The sequence below is a fragment of the Dipodomys ordii genome, unplaced genomic scaffold, assembly GCF_000151885.1.
Source record: "Dipodomys ordii isolate 6190 unplaced genomic scaffold, Dord_2.0 Scaffold2, whole genome shotgun sequence".
NCBI classification, from domain to species: domain Eukaryota; kingdom Metazoa; phylum Chordata; class Mammalia; order Rodentia; family Heteromyidae; genus Dipodomys; species Dipodomys ordii.
In genome coordinates this window covers 21,051,419-21,068,131 of record NW_012267218.1, presented here as the reverse complement: position 1 = coordinate 21,068,131, position 16,713 = coordinate 21,051,419, and the positions used below count along the sequence as shown (strand labels likewise).

The following is a 16,713-nucleotide window of genomic DNA, read 5'->3' as shown; positions in this document are numbered from 1 at the left end:
AGAATGAGGGTTGTAATGGGCACAATCTGTTAATTGGGTGACACGTGTACCCCCACACCAAGCTTACCAGGAGAGTTCTGGGAAGGAAGTAGTCTGTCCTGTTTGGGTGATGTCTCCAGAACTCCGAGCTCACACACAGGAGCCCCAGCTATTTTACCCCAGCAACTACCAGCAGAGGCCTTGATAGGATCCCTAGACCCAGACCTAGCAGTACCAAATGCCTGTTTGAGGTTCAGGACCTACAGAAAGATACTGTGGGCCCAGCCTTGGAGCCTTGGCATCTGAGCCACAGAAAAGGTGGTGAGGCTAGGGTGTGGCCCAGTGGCCAACGCTGTTACAGGCCAGAGCTGGACGAGTTTCACAAGGCCTGGAGAGGAGCTCAACGTGAGAGGAGATCGACATTCAGCCTTGACACAGGGTGGAGCTTGGGCAAGATGAGAGACAGGGAAATAGTGCTTTATCAGAAGGAAGGAGAAGAGGAATGATGGTGAGGTAGAAATACGGCTCCAGGTCTGCATCTGGTTTCTGTGTAAGCCCAGCAAGCCGTATCACTTCTCTAGGCCTCGTTGGTTGGGTTATTCCCTAGCAACACTAAAAGATCCTTGTGCTTAATGTGTCTAGTACATTGGCCTGCATGGTGGCTGCTCACTAAACTACCATATAATTGTTACTGCAGGGGAATGGTGCCATTTGAGGAATGAGGACTGGGCTGGCGGCCTCTATCCAAGGCCAACATCCCACATTGTACTTGCTGGCAGTGACCAGCATATCTGCCAGTTCCCTGTCTGCCTCTGGCGCCCTGCTGTACCCAGAACAGCCTCTGCTAGCGCACACCCTGCAGTATACCAACCGAGCAAGCTCTGCAGCTCTCCTGGCCTGGCTCAGACCTCGCCCCTCTTCACAGCTACGTAGCCAACAAGTGGCAAGCTATAAAGGAATCTGAAGTGATGGTTGTCAGCCGCACCCTAGCCAGGACCCCTAATCCCACACCTGGCCAAGCCATCTAGCAGGTGACTCAGCCTCCAGTCTCCTCCATGCTCTGTCCTCTACACTTTTATCAAGTGAACTCAACCCCCTCTGTCATATCACTCTCATTGCCTCCATTGCAGTGGTCTAGCCTTGGCTGCATAGCAGAATCCTTTAGGGAGCTCTTAAAAGGCAGCTCTCTGGCCACACCCGGGACCAAGTCCAAGACCAACTCCCAGAGTCCCAGGGGAATGGGGCCCTCCCCTGACCCACCCTCACCAGCAATTCCTAAAGCTCCTCCATTGAAGGCAAATGTGAAGGGGAGGGGGGAAAGGGGGGAGCAGGAAGGAACCCTAGAACTGGGAAGGGAATTGGGGTGTGGGAGTGGGCAATAGTTCCCCACTGTGCAATCCGATCAGAAACAAGTCATCACTTGGGATCTAGTTAGGAAGGCAGAGCTGCGGGCCTGGTGCATTTTTAACAGGATCCCCAGGGACTGCAGGATGGCGGGAACATTGGCACCGGCTCTGAGGAAATGCTTTCCATCATCCAAATGCGGTGCCAGGTAGTGTACATACACGTCTCGTTTAATGCTCACACTCCTGACAGCTGTCCTGCGCACCACCGCCCTCCCCCAGCTCCTTCAACAAAAGAAACAGCCTGGCATTCATTTAAGAAACATTTATGAGCGCCTACGTGAGAGACTCTGCTGCGCTGGGCGTGGGGCTTCAAAACAGGCTCTGGAGGCTGGGGCAGAGCTCAGAGGCCACCGGGAGGGGTTTCAACCTCTTCACTTGTTCCTTTCTGGGCAACTTGGGCGGCCTCTTGGAGCTCCGGTTTGATCCTCTTCAGACTATAGGCACAGGCCTATAGTCACGATTCGTGCACCCTAAACCAAGGCCTGGCTGTGGCCCACGTACAGGAACGATCGCTGTTGTGACATGAAAAGCCACTGGGTGGGAGGGGAGAAGACCCCAGAGCGCGGGAGGAGTGGAGGGTGGTGGGGAGGAGAGCAAGGGGGGAGCCCTGAGGTCCTCCCCGGGTCGGGGAGTATGGGGGTACCGGGGTGCATAGTGCCCCTCGCCCTACCGGATGCCCTTTCAGGGATCAGGCTGCGCCCTCCTTTTTGCCAACGCAGTCTAGAGTCAGCCCACTATTGGGGCGGTTGGGGGCGGGCAGGGGATCTCTCCCTTTTCCTGCTGAGGCCCTCTGTGGCTTGGCCAGGAAAGCACCCGGCAGCCGCTCCATGGTTGGGCGCGGTGCCTGAGCTGAGCTTCAGCAGCCGCCGGGCGCAGCGGGCGGCAGCGCCCCCTCCTGGCGGGCCGCAGCACGGCAGGGGTCGCTGGCCGGATCCCTTCGCTCCATCCCTGCGCGCTGGTAACTGTGGTTAGAGGTGGGCCTCGGAGTGCGCATTGGTCCCTGTCATTTAATTTTGCCTCCTGAAAGCGCTGCTAATTAGATCTGTTCTCCGTGAGTCGGTCGCATGCCCCTCCCTGCTGTTGTGTATTAATTACCCGGCGCATGGAGGGAATTTTCCATGGATGCTGCACTCAGTGGACAGGCTTGGCCTCTTCCGCAGCCTCCTGGCTCGGGTCCCCTCGCCCCCCTTTGCAGCTGAGCCCCGGGGACAATCTTTACCATCTTTAGATGAACTCTAGAACAGCATTTCCATGCTGCGAGTGACCTGGCCATTCCCATTCATCAAAATCAAATTCGTGGGTATGTCTTCTCACCAGGCTCCCAGCGCTGCACCACACCCCCATGGCTTGTTCTCTTAGCACCATTCCTGCCCTCTCTTCCTTGTCCACAGCTGGACACAGCAGGGGGGAAGGTTGGGGAGCTAAGCTTGGTGAGCCATGCCACACAGGGCACTCCGCCTTCCTGAAGCTGGACATTTCAGAATCACAAACAGGCAAGAGGCAAACTGTGGGTAGCTCTGCATGGGACAGTGGAGAGAGGTAGATCTATGGCAAAGCAGAACCGGTTTGCCTCTTGGGGGATCATCCCAAGGGCTCAGGACCACTCAGCAGGTAACCTTCCTGGGATGCCGCTGGGGACTTGCCAGCCACCTGCTTAGTTTCGCCCACTGAAGGCCTCCATGCCTTACGTGCAGAATTAGCCAGGTGGCGCAGCCCCCGCTGCTCCTGGGGCCTCCTTCCCTGCAGGAGTGCGCATGCCTGGGCCACCCCTCCCCTCCTCTAAACCACCCATTCACAAAGCCGCTGGCCGTCTCAACACTAGCCGCCAGCAGGAAAGGGAGACAGCCTCATTTCAAGGTAGTTAGCGACAAAATACCTCCCAGAATTTGAAATTAATTGTAGGAAGATATTAATGGTGGGGCTTTCAGGCCTCACAAGAAGACTGGAATGGGGGCCTCTGGGGAGAGCAAGGCTGGGGAGGGGTCCTCACATGGGCTGCCTTGTGTCTGGAAGGTCTGGCAGAATGCTCTGCTCTGCTTTGCCATGGTTCCAGGTCAGTGCCCGGCTCCCAGCCGGCGGAGCTTAGCACCAACCCAGTGCTCCGAGGGGAGGGCCTTAGTACGTGAGCGCCTCCACCGCTAAGCTATGGCCCTTCTAGAACCTTCTCTTTCCTAATGTGGTAGAAGGTGCTTCTCTTGTGGCCCACAGTGGTCTGTGTGCACCCCGCCTCCCCCCTGGTCTCCAGGAGTAGGTTGAAGATGGCCTGACCATGCTGGCCTCTGCCCCCCCCCCCCCGCACGATCCCGTCCCCTCAGCACCTTGGCCCTGCCTGAAAGAGTGCATTTTCCTTGGCTTGTATCAAAGGCATCCCAGGCCGGATTGTCCTTGCTCTTCCAGATACCCCTCTCCATATTCTCCAGGCTGACTTCCCCACAGCCCCCAGTCCAGGGAGGCCCTGCCTTCACCTGCAGAAGCTCCCTGAGCAGCTGAGACCCATAAACTGAGCTTACATCTTTTCTGTGTCCCTCCAGTACCCATTATGGTGCCCAATGTCTGGATGTAATGAATGAATGAATGAGTAAAATTGGATTCCCGGTTACTTTTCAGCAGGGAATTTATTGGGTTCCTATGATAAACAGCATTGAAAAGATAGGCTAGTGCAGGTGGGTTTGAAGCCCAGCTCTGCCACTTACTAGCTTTGTTACATAGCGTCCCTGTGCCTCTGGTTCTTTACCTGGAAAATGGGGTTGTAATAGACTACTTCACAGGGTTGCTACAAGGAAGAAATGAAAGTAATGTAGGTGAAGAGGAGAGCCTGGCAGGAAGTGGATACTTGGTAAATGTTGGCCATTATTACTCCAAGCAAGTAGCATTACTGCATCCATGCTCATGTCAGTGCCCTACATTGCAGGGACTGGGGAGACAAAGGATTCCACCATCGCCATCTCTCTTCCCTCCAGGAGTAAGCAGTGCAGTTGGGAGACAAAATCCACAGAAGGGAAGAACCGCAGAGGCAGAGAGCTGCCCGGCGGCGCAGTGGGGGTTGGAGGAAGGTTCCACAGGGGACCATTTGAGGAAAGGTCTTATGGAGAAGCCTTGGCTTAGGAAGGCGCATGTGGGGCCACCAGGTCATGGCATGCAAAGGAACCACCATGGCACTTGCATCTCCAGGCAAAAGGGGGACACTGAATATTAGGAAGAGTCCCTCCCTGCACTTCCTGTGTCTAGTTCACTCCCATCGCAGGAAGCCTCCTTGGAGCTGTTTGCTGAGGCCATGTGTAGGAAGGCCAGGGTGGTTGGTAGCGTCCGAATGCCCCTCTTTGGGCACAGGAAACCAGAAGGATTACTGATGGTTCTAGGTGAATGCTGCAGAAGCCTTGGGCTCCCGCCCTCTGCCCTCAGAAATAGTCGCCAACTGGGAGGTCCCTAGGAGTCATTTTAAACAGGATTCTGAGCTGGTGTGAGACAGTTTTGTAGGAAGTAATTAGGAGGAAGAGGCAAGGTCCTGGGGAGAAAAACAAAATGATAGAATCTCCAACTGCGGTCACAGGATGTATCTTCACGCCCCAGCGCTCCCAAACCCAGATTCTTCATGCCCAGAAGCCACAGGCATCTGGGCCCCTGTGTTGTCCCTCCTCCCTCGAGTCTCATCTGCAGCCCTGCTTGCTTGCCTGGCCCACCCCTATTCATCCCACCTGATCCCAGACATTGCCTCCTCTGAGAAGCCTTCCAGGACACCCATGCTCTCCTTCACACTTCTTGTAGCAGCTTGTCCTCCACCAGGATGCTCAGGCCACGGAATCACAACTGTCTGCAATTTGTCCTCTTCCCTGTGAGCTCCCTGAGGTCTCATTCATCTTCGCTTTCCTGGCATTGTGCCTGGCACAGAGTCAGCATCAGTGAATGTTTGAGGAATGTGTGCAGTTGCTGCTCTGGCAACATGCAGTGAGAGGTGTAGCTCTGCTGATCTTCACATTAGTCCCTGATTCTACCTTCACTTTCCTCACTGCCAACAGTAAGCCGGCATCAGGGGTAGCTGAGCTCCACCCCGGGACACCTCCCACACCCTCACAGCAGACTACCCCAGCTGGGAGAGGAGATCCCTCTGCTTCACCTCCAAAGCACTCCCTGCATGAGAAGCACATCTCAAACCAAGTCCGCAAGAATGTGCAGAGCACGGCAGGAGGGAGGTGGGTGAGGGAGTCACTCATGAGAACCCAGGGTACAAAGATGACCCAGGGTATTGGGAGCCAAGTGCCTGGTCAGTGATAAGGACAATCAGTGTCTAGGGAAGGAAACCAGGCCCAGGAATCAGCCTCATTCTCTCTCTCTCTCTCTCTCTCTCTCTCTCTCTCTCTCCTCCCTCCCTCCCCTCCTCCCCACTTCCCCACCTGTTACATTCTGGATGAGAATAATAAGGTACCGGGAGCCAAATGTCTGACTTCAGCCCCCAGCTGAGTTGGGCTCAATGTGTGGCCAGCAGATGTCCCCAGAACCCCTTGCTCCATGTCAGGTGGCAGTGTAGTTAAGAATAATAGGCCAGGCACTGGTGGCTCACGTCTGTAATCTTAACTACTTAGGAGGCTGAGATCAGACTATCATGGCTAGAAGCCAGCCCAGGGAAGACAGTCCTGTGGGATTCTTATTTCTAATTAACCAACAAAAAGCTGAAGGTGGGGGTGTGACTCAAGTAGTAAAGCGCCAGCCTTGAGGGGAAAAAAAAGCCAAATTAGAGCATGAGGCCCTGAGTTCAAGCCCCAGTCCTAGCACATCATAAGAGAAAAAATAATGACATCATCATTTGTCCACTGATGAGCCAATGAGAGGCAAATGTTTCAGTGACTGACTTCAGCATGGCAATTTTCTCATCACCCCAGTGTTGTTCCTGCCAGCCTGTTCTTTGAAGTTTCCCTACTTACCCGGTTCCAACATTCACAGCCATCTTGGACCCCCTTCCCAGCACCATCAGATTGTGCCCCATTCTGAGAAGTACCTAAAATCTAGCCTTGATCCTGTCACTCTCTGCCTCTAACCTTCAGCGACTTCCTATTGGCTATGTATCCTGGTATTCAAAGATGCCAATTCTCAGCCTTAACTCCTTGCTCCCTGTGTTCCAAGGTTCTAGGCCTGTTCCCCCTACCTAGACAGGCCCTCCTGGTCCCTCTCCATCTGCTGAAGTCTGTCCATCCTTCCAGGCCTGCACACATGGGCCCCTCTTCTTGTCCTGACAGCTGTCTGTGCCTTCTCCCTCTTTCGAGGAGCCTCTTCCTGGGTAAGAACTTCTCAGGGACAGAACACAGCACTGGACACATGAGAAGAATAAGTGTTGTACAGCACACGAATGAGCACAGCCTTCTGCTTTCCTACTATGTGCCTCACCTCTGCCAGGTACCAAGGATACAAAGGCAAAAAGGCCTTTACAGTAATAGCAGCCCATGGTGTCGAAGGTATTGAAGCCACAAGTCCATTCATCTGGGAGCTGGCTTGCTGGTTGCCTCTGTGTGTGTGTGTGTGTGTGTGTGTGTGTGTAGAATACAGACCATTGTAACACAGGCCTCAGCTGAAGGTTCTTTGATAATCCAGAGAGAATCAGCCTGTTGTAATCACATCTCCTAGCAGTCCACACCTGCTGTCTTTAGGATACATCGGAGGCTAAGTCTGTTCACCTCGGAGCTTGCTCCTTCATGGCCCTATGTCTTCCTGGATGTCTCCAGAGACCCCAAGGTTATGGGCAATCCTTGGGGGCAATTAGCTGGTCCTGATGAAGGAGCAGATGGATTCGCTGTTTATTCTCCTCCTCACTGGCCCACTGATCTGATGACCTCAGCGCACACCAGCCCCACAAGACCTCTGCCAACTGCAGAGCTCACAAGATCATCAAATCCAGCCTAAAATCACATATTTTATTGGTATTCTTCATTGACAATAACCATATGTGCTAGTTCCACACCTATCACCCTCCCCAAGGTCACCACCCACTGATCAGTGTTGAAGGAACTGACCTCTGCAGGTCTACCTTTCATTTCCTTCTGGGGTGCCAGGTTCACGCTGCTGAGCCTCCAGGAGGCTGGGCATGGCAGGACCTGCTTCCAAGCTTGAACTTCAGAGTCTAGAGAAAGCGGAGGTCTGCGTTGTCCACGCCCCTCCTCTCCTCAGCCCTCCCCTGCTGCTCAAGTGTGACCGTGACCCCAGAGTTGGGAATGAGTGACACCCCCAGTGATTCCTCCACTGAAGAGGCCTCCCCCTGCCATCTCCTTCCCCTCCAAGTGGCCTGTCCCTTGACCACCAAGATGGCAGAGTGACCATTTGTCAACAGGGTGGGAGTCAGTGCATAGTGGCAAGGGGTCTCCAATGGCAGGGATCTTGTCTTCCTGTTTGTCAGTGCTTGAGGCTTGGCCTGTAGTTGGTGCTTGATAAATACAGGCAAGATGAATGAAAGGATGACTGCACAAATGAATTCAGGGAGGAAATATGAGCAGTCAAGCCATACCACATTAGCCCTCTAGGGGACGTGAAGGCAGGGCCTAGGTAAAGTCTTCTGAGCTTTGCTCAAGAATTCTAGGCATTGTCCAACAGTGGTTGGAGTCCAGGTGGCCACCCATGCAGGGGTGGGCGGCCTGTAATGATGTAATGATGCCAGATTGGCCTAGGGACCCAGTCAGGAGTGGGGGCCCTTGTGTTGTTCCCCATTCCCTCATATGCCCCAGGGGTCTGGTGCTCTGGGTCCCAAAACACAAAACACTGCCTGCATCCAAAGTTAGTGACAGCATTTGGATAGTCTGGCAATTTTCAGGTTCACATTCTAGACACTGCCATATCTCAGCCTTCACTCCCCAAACCTCTTCCCTTAGAGCTGAGCATGACTTTCGGGCTTTGCTTCTCTTCCCACAGATGCCCCGCCCTGACCTGACACATTGTTTCACCCCCTTGCCCTCAAATGCTGCCCCGCTCCCCCACCAGTCACTATTAATACCTGGCTAGTCCTCTCTTGGTGGTTGGGGCCTAAGCCTTTGGGTGATTTTCAGACTCCTCCCAGGGCTATCCTAACCTCAAAGAAAGCAAATAGCTCTCAGGCATCTCTGCAGCTCTGGCCCTAGAGCCCAGCAGTGGCAAAGAAGACACAGGTATCTTGGAGTAGGAAGGGACTCTAAGTTCATCCAAAACAAGGTTATGCAGAAATCTCTTGCACAACATGTCTGAGAGACCATTTCCTAGATGCTTTAAATACCTCCAGCGGTGCAGCACCCACTCTCTCCCCAGGTAACATTCCAGCATAGAACAGCTTTAGCTGCTAGAATGTCCTTTATACAGGACATAAATGAACCTGTTTGCCCCTTCTACTGTCCCCTCCCTTAAGCTTTCTTCTTCTATATCCGTCTCTTGCTCTCTTTCTCCTCTCTTCCTCCCTCTTTCTCTTCTATGTAGCTATGCAGTTACATGCCTCTCTCATTTATCAGTATCTCCTCTTCTCTCTCTCTCTCTCTTCTTCCTTCCTTTCCTAACACCTGACCAAAAGCCCAGAGGTTGGAGACTGAAGGCAGAGGCTGGAAGGGTGCCAGGGGAAGGAAGCATCTAGCCACATCCTGGCCTAGACTAAGGTGCCCACCTGAGACAGGCTGACAATAGCAAGCCATGAGTTGCTGCCTCCAGAGAAAGAACGTTGAGCCGGGGGGTAGACAGTAAGTACCTGTGCTGTGTTCCTCCTCGCTGCCCTCCATCTGATAGACGGGGTGTGGACACATATCCCTTCCCCCATCCAACTCCCTAGCAGGTGGCAGGGCTGACTTGGCTGCCTCTCACACATGGCCGTCGGAACATTTGCCATTCTCCAGGTCCTGGGAGCAGCAGTAATGAGAGGGAAAGAGCTCTAGAAAGAGCTTGTGGCATGAGACCGTAGAGTGGATGGGCCAGGCAAAGGGGGAAGGAAGAAATCTTCCAGGCAGAGGCATCTGAATAACAGCCAGTCGGCTGGCTATGCCTGGGTGGTCAGTTTTCCTCTTGGTCACCATCCAACCAGCTAGTGCTGTGTTCTGTGGGTTGAAGACCCTAGAGTGAGAGGACCTTACCAGCCTGGAGTTGTTGTGGGTCATGGTGGAGACAAGGTGCCATGGTCTTGTGTGCAGGAGGAATGGAGACACAGAAACGACCAGAGTACCTGCCCTGCTACTTGTCCTGCTGCTTAGAGCTCTCGCTTCCAACATTGAACATGGGGACCAGCAGGCCCAGCAGCCATCTCTTTCCAAAGACCTCTTGTAAATTCTTGCGCCAAGGCCGGGCACTGACAGCCATCCCCTTTCGAGCCTGGTGGCGAGTCTGCCCTCGGAGGATCAGCAGCAGCTGGTGACAGCAGAAGCCAGCACAGGCCAGGCCCACAGCAAACCAGAGGTAGAGCATGAGGATGACGAACATTTCAGAACCAAGGACAGCGCCTGGTGGGTGGGGGAGGGAGGGAGAGATCAGAACCACTTTACACTCAGGCCACGTAGGGAAATGCAATGCCAGCAAGGCGCTTTCTACCCGGGTGGGGGAGAGGGGAGGGGGATTAATGAGATAGAAGCTACATTTTGTAGCAATCTCAGCACTGCAGCCAGCCAGAGGAAGGATGAACTAGTTGCTACAACTTTTCATTAGTGCTGAGGTGAGAGGGCGAATTGGGAGCCTGAGAAGGGAAGGGCACACAGGGGAGCTCAGCTAGGAGAGCCCCAGCTTCTCCAGACCAGATCAGCCTAGGTTGTGAGAACATGTTTCTCTAGAGACAGAAACTGCACGCCCCCCCCCACACACACACTGTTTTCAGGTTTTCTCTAGGAGAGAGAGGGGTGAGCTGAGGACCCTAGAGAGGCAGCTAGTGTCTGGGTAGCTGTCTAGACTTCAGCACTCTCTCCCTGGGAGAGGGGGGACAGCGGCTGGGAGCAATGTCTGGGAGGACTCTGGAAAGTGACAGCATGATGGAGAACAGGACCTCGTCATCAAGAAGAAGCAGAAGTCACAAGCTCTGCCTCAAGGGCAGCACAGAGCAGAGCACTGACTTAAGAGAATAATTCATTCATGAATGTTAACTAGAGGACCAGAACACTCAGCGAGAGCTGTGCTGACACAGGCTAGAAGAGAACCCCAAAGTGATCAGTGTGGTCCCTTACTGTGGGGCAACACCACCCCTAAACTCCTCTAAACCAAACACTCCCTATGATCACTTTTAAACATCCACACACTGTTTCAGATTTTGGGACATTGGTCCGTGGTAGGTTTGTTGGGTAGACTAAACATAAGTTTCTTATGTTCTCTGGGTTTTAGTTAGCTCATCTGGGTGTAAAAACATGATTTCACAGGGATTGCAGGATGAAGCAAACAGGGTACAGATGGGTGGGCATTCCAGTTTTCACTCAGTGCAACACTCGTTTGCCAGAGGTCTTTAAAAAAAAAGGGGGGGGGAGTGGGTGGGGAGGTGCACACACGTGCCAGTCCTGAGGCTTGAACTTGGGTCTGGACATTGTCCCTTAGCTTTTTTTGCTTAGGCTGGTGCTCTACCACTTGGGCTATACCTCCATTTTTGGCTTCATGGTGGTTAATTGGAGAGAATAGTCTCACAGACTTTCCTGCCCAGGCTGGCTTCAAACAGTGGTCTTCAGATTTCAACCTCCTCAGTAGCTAGGATTATAGGCATATACCACTGGCACCTGACTTATTTCATTTTCTTTATTTTCTTTTTTCATTTTTGTTGATTGTGGGGCTTGAATCCTGGGCCTGAGTGCTGTCCTTCAGCTCTTTAGCTCAAGGATAGCGCTCTACCACTTGAGCTACAGCGCCACTTCCGGTTTTCTGGTGGTTTATTGGAGACAAGAGTTTCACGGACTTTCCTGCCCAGGCTGGCTTTGAACCATGATCCTCAGCTCTCAGCCTCCTGAGTAGCTAGGATTACAGGCATGAGCCACTGGCTCCCAGCCTGACTTATTTTATAGAGGAAGAAACTACACCCAAGCATTCAAGTTTAATTCGTGAGACCCTCATCCTGGATTTAAAATCCTGGTTGCGCTGTAGCTTTAGCTATTATAGTAAAGACAGCTACTTGATATGCTCAGTAGCCAAGGCAGTGAGCTCAGAACAGAATTCAAATCCCCTCTATAGCCCTTTGCTCCCCATAGGGCCACCCCTTCTCTAGGGAGGTTTTCTTCAGCAACACTACCTCTCGGCCTATTCTACCCCCCTGCAAATCTCAGCATCCTGTTTGCCCCAGCCCATCTCTTCCCAGGTCTCCTAGGCCCCTATTCCAGACCCCAGAGAATTCAGCAGCGTGAGAATGGTCCAGTCTGAGCAGGCTTGCTCATTAGCAGCCTCTTTTTTGCTCATCCCTAGGAGCTTTTGACAGGTTTTTCTTTGCATAGTTGGAGACAAATAGCTCCAGCTGTCCAGGGAATAGAAAGCTCACTGAGAGCTGGCGTTCACAGTAGCCCCTCTGCTGGTATGGGGACAGCAGTGGGGCAGGCTCCTGCGCCATCCCCTGACCCATTTCCTCCTTGTCAGTCCAGATTAGCTTGAGCAGCCATGTGCAGAAAAGGATCCTGGGGCCATGGTACCCTTCGGGCTGAAGGAATGCTGATGGGCAAAAAGGGACCATGGGATATGAGAACATCAGAGCTGTCAAGCTCAGGCCTGCCTTGCAAGTCAGCCTCAGGAACAAGCCTGAGCTGATGGAAGCTGTTTCTCATAGGTCTTTTTTTTTCTGGCTCTAAATCAAGGCAGGAGGAAAAGACCTTGTGGCCTTTCCCTTGGCCCCATGCAGCAGCTACAAAAGGCTATTCTGGGTTCCTGTTTTCTCTCAAAGTGTTTGAAGTTACGGAGCCTGACTGCTTCAGGTTTTCTTAACTTTAATAATAGTTCCACTTCTTTATGAGAACCAAGAATTTTTTTAAGGGCCTAAAAAGCTTACATCATTCAAAGTTCTCTGTCCCTGCCTCTGACCAACAATCTATGACACTTTTGATAGATGGTCACCCAGCATCTTCCTTAATATATCTAGGGACAAGAAGCTTCCTCCCTTCCAAAGGGGCTCATATTTGTCATGAAGCAGAACCAGGAGGCAGCCCAGAGAGGTAATATGGCTCACTGGGAAGAGAGAACTTCGAAGGCGCCAGTGCAAGGCTTTATGGGTCTAAAACAACTTCATCTGGCTAAGCCTTTGGTTTCTGAGCCTTAAGACATACAAAAATACCTACCTCACAGATGTGTCATGGATGGATGGATGAAATGAGATGTACCCTGTAGAGTGTTGAACAAACATTGGTCAGTCCCCTTTCCCTCCTACTGGACTCTCCACTAGGTATCCACTGGTATACTCAGATATCATGACATATATGAAGTGATGTCACCTCCATTCTCCAGAAAAGAAGGGAGTTGAGAGAGATGACATTTGCCTATACTGGAGCCCCAATGCCAGAAGAAAACACAACTGTAAAGTCTGACCAGCTGGCCTCCTCTGTCTCTGGTATCAGCTGAAGGCCTGGATCGGCAGCCACTTCACTTTAGAAGATCTCCCATTTTTAGCTCTCGGGGCCCACATTCACAGCTGTCTCGTGCTCTGGCAGCAGATCTGACTCTGGGTCGGTACCAGAGTTGGAGACAGATCAATTCCAATCAAACAACATGTGCCTTCCTACTCCCTCCTGCTCTCCTGAGAGATGAGAGAGGATGGGCTCTCAATGGTTTGGACTGGAGGTTTGGGAAAGAAGAGAATGAAGGGGGACTCTGAACAAAGATGTGTACAAGGGGGAAGAAGAGAGGATGGCAAAGTTGAAGGGTCAACAAAGGAAATGAGAGAGCTGGAGATGAGCAACCCTGGCCTCTTTTCCCACAGACGGGCACGGTGAGAGAGTCAAACTCATCCTGATATGGGAACATGGATCTGGCCCTAAGGTGGTCACTGACCAGCTGTTTTCCCACTGGATCAAAGCAGGGATTTTCTTTCTTTCTTATCTTCCAAACCAAGCACATATGGACAGGCCTCCAGCCCAGACTTAAATCAAACCATTTAAGAATCTCCTTCTGGAACCACCCATTTTTATGGTTAGTGTAACTACTTGGAAAGGGATGTGCAATCAGGTTCTTTGGCTCTTCTCATCCCTCCACCTGTCTTTGCTCACACCCCACCCCACAGCCCGCCCACCTACCCTCCCCCATCCTGGTTATTTTGGTCTTGGCAGCCTCCTATGCCAGCACTGAGATCCAGAAGGCCTGAGAGCTCTGAGTTCTGGGCCTAGCTCAGCCACCAGACACCCAGCATCCCCCTTGTCTGGGTCCTCCCTGGGTCTCTGCGTTCCTACTGCCAAATGGCACAATAGTTCCATGCCTGGAAAGAACTGAGGCTGTAGCCATAACAAAGGTGGAATGATGTGGCTCCTCTAGAGTGGAGCAAAATTTGTATAAATGTCCAGCCCAGGTCAGTCCAGGTGCATCAAAACAGTCTTGGGTGCTGAGGGAAAGTAGCTGTCTTTGTTTGCCCTAGAAGCTCATTGTATTTAGAAATATATTCTCTTCTTATTCTGGTGAAGAAGAATATTGGCTTATGGTTTCTGGACCCGGGGTGAGACCAGTGACAGACACACAGGAGTAAGGAGACTCTGGGTAAGCCCTTTAGTCCTATCCAAGTCTGTTTCTTCAGAATGAAGTCAATGCCATATCTCTCTCTCTCTCTCTCTCACACACACACACACACACACACACACACTTGTGTGCTCACTACCAATTGTAGGAATCAAATTAGATTCAAAGGCCAGGAATGGAAGGAAATTGAAGTAAAGGCAAATTTCAGGGGCAAGTAAAACAGTAAGGGTTGTCACCAGGAGCTAAATCTCCCATCAGGTCACATTCCTGGTGGCATACTGAAGTACAAGCCTCACCTGGGCACCAATGTGATGACCCATATGCCTGGCACTAGAGGTTCAGGCCCAAGCTCCAGATTGTGGACATGGAACCATGAAGCATGGTTGCATCTCTGACCAGTTTCCCTGCTCTGAGCCACCTCCAGGCAGCCAAAGTCTGGAGGGCAGAAAGGAGCACATAGCATGGTCTGGTGTCAAGTTCCGTCTTATGGTGGTTGGCTAGTAAGACCCCTGGAGGTCAAAGTCCTTAGGGGAATATGTAAGAAGGCCTGGGATCCTGACCAAGGAAGGTCATAGCATGAGCTATGTGCAGGAATGTTTCCTGCACACAGCAGGTGCATGGCTGGGTGACAGGCAGGGGAGGAGAGGGGCAGGAAGTGTTGTCAGGTAAAATACAGCAGGTCCATTTAATTTGAATTTCAGATGTCCTTTGTGTAACTATGTCTCTGCAATATTGGGACATAATTATACTAAATACTGTTTATCCCACATTTTAATGTCAGTGGATTGGGTTGTCTGCTGACCTTGCCAGCGGAAGCCCACTCACCGGAGAAGAACTGGCTGATGGAGGTGGGCAGGAGCGTGAGGAAGGCCAGGGGATGGGCGAAGGAGATGGAGAGGACGGCGGAGATGTAGGCCACGCCAGCCACCATGGAGTAGAGGCAGGCTAGGGAGGTGTAGAGACAGAACAGGACGAAGTTGCGCATGTTCCTACTGCCGATGCAGTTGCCGGTGAAGAAGCAATGGTGGTCGTGCCTTAGTGTGACCCGGGCGCACACTCGGCAGAAGTGGGTGCTGGGCGGGGGACACTGAGCCCTCCTGGATGAGGTCCCCTGGAAGGTGCTCAGGTCATCCGGAGAGTTCTGGATGACCAGGACATAATTGCCCAAGGCGTTGGCAGAGAGGAATAGGAAGAGCGCCCCATGGAGCAGGGCGGGCGAGAAGAGGTGGGCAGCGGCGGGGTCCTCCCGCATGCTGGGCAGGAAGAGGAAGAGCTGCAGGACGAAGGTCACCAGGGAGATGCACAGGAAGTAGGCAGGGGCCACCACGTTGAGCAGCCGCAGGGCCAGCATCCTCGATTACATTCCTGTGGGGCACAAGGTGAGGGGAAGACTTACTGCGGACTTCCAGGTGGGGGCGTCCTCGTGCGCTCCCGAAGCGGGGGCTTCTTGGGTCACTTTCCCTATCCTGGGTCCAAGCAGGGGAGAAAGCCAGGGATCCCAGCAGGGCCTGCAGCACCTGGATCTGGCGACCCTGGTGCCCTACAGCTATGGGCTCAACAAGCACCTTGGGGAGAGGAGCTGCGTTTGTGGTCTGTGAGGGTTGTGGGCTGAGCGATGGGGCTGCGGCCCCCTGGAAACGAGCCTAGCTTTGGGGTTTCAGGTTCAGACATCTCTTGGAAAAGAAAGTGAAGGATTGAGGGGGATGAAGGCAGAGGCAAAGTCAGTCATTCGACTGACTGGAGTCCTGCTTCACCCCTCCTTCCTCTATCCCCAGATCCCCATCTTGGGGATATTGAGGGACCTCACAGATTACCCAAGCTTCTTTGGAGGTATGTGGCAGGGGGCGTGGTGTGTGTGTGTGTGTGTGTGTGTGTGTGTGTGTCTGTGTCTGTGTGTGTGTCTGTGTACACACACGCAGCCGCTGCCACCTGGTTTTTCTATTAAAAAAAAACAATCAATTAAAACAATCGATACATTGACGCCTAGTGGAGGTGGAGGCGCAGCCGACGAGCCTGTGCGGTTGGGTGCTGCTTCAGCCCGAATTGTCCTCCATCCCCAGCCCGAGCCCCGCCGCTGCCGCCCCTGGGGCCGGTCCAAAATTCGAGCCTGCCTCCCGCCCTCCCCGACAGAGACGTCCGAACAAACCCCCTGGCACCGGAGCCCAAGCCCGGCCTGGATGGCCGCTTCTTGGCCAGCGTTTGCTGGGACCGGCGCCCCCCACGCCGAGCGCGGCCTCCCCCCACGGCCCCGGTTCCCGCCCAACTTCGGAAGCCGAGAGGAAATCAGCCCCGCGCGCGGGAGAGAACTTTTCCAAGGTCTAAGGAACCGGCCAGGGGGAGGCGCGAGAAAAGTTCTGGGAAGGCGGCGGCACCCAGGATGGACGGGTGCCATGGGGCCTCAGGCCTGGCTGTCCCGTCCAGACCGAAGCAATCCTTGCTGCAGGTGACGGTATTGCTATCTCCTCTGCCCTCCGGGGCCCCGAGGCCGCGGTGGGGCGCTCAGGCCTCTCTGCAGCCGGGGTGCAGCCGCGGGGCGCGCCTGGAGATGGGAGCTGGGGGCTCGGCGCCGGCCCTAGCCGTGCGCCCCCAGAGGCTGCAACGCCTCTGCCCACCCCGGAGGGCCCTGGGTCCCGGGCTCGGGCGAAGCAAGTGTCTTCCCCGCGCCAGTCGCCAGGGGGGCGCGGGAGCAGCCTCCAGATGCGGCTAGGAAGGCGGAGGGCAGGGGCCGGCG

At 53.5% G+C, this 16,713-nt stretch overlaps 1 protein-coding gene across 1 annotated transcript in view; it reads right to left on the bottom strand.

The window, feature by feature from the left end:
- Positions 1–9,548: 9,548 nt before the first annotated feature.
- The window catches only part of Zdhhc22 (zinc finger, DHHC-type containing 22), a 7,564-nt gene continuing 399 nt past the window's right edge, over positions 9,549–16,713 (bottom strand). The window contains exons 2-3 of the mRNA XM_013014924.1: positions 14,808–15,347; positions 9,549–9,814 (exon numbers count right to left, since the gene is read on the bottom strand). Of these exons, the coding sequence (XP_012870378.1) occupies positions 9,549–9,814; positions 14,808–15,333 (792 nt within the window). The 5' untranslated portion in view covers positions 15,334–15,347. The remainder of the gene's footprint in view (positions 9,815–14,807; positions 15,348–16,713) is intronic.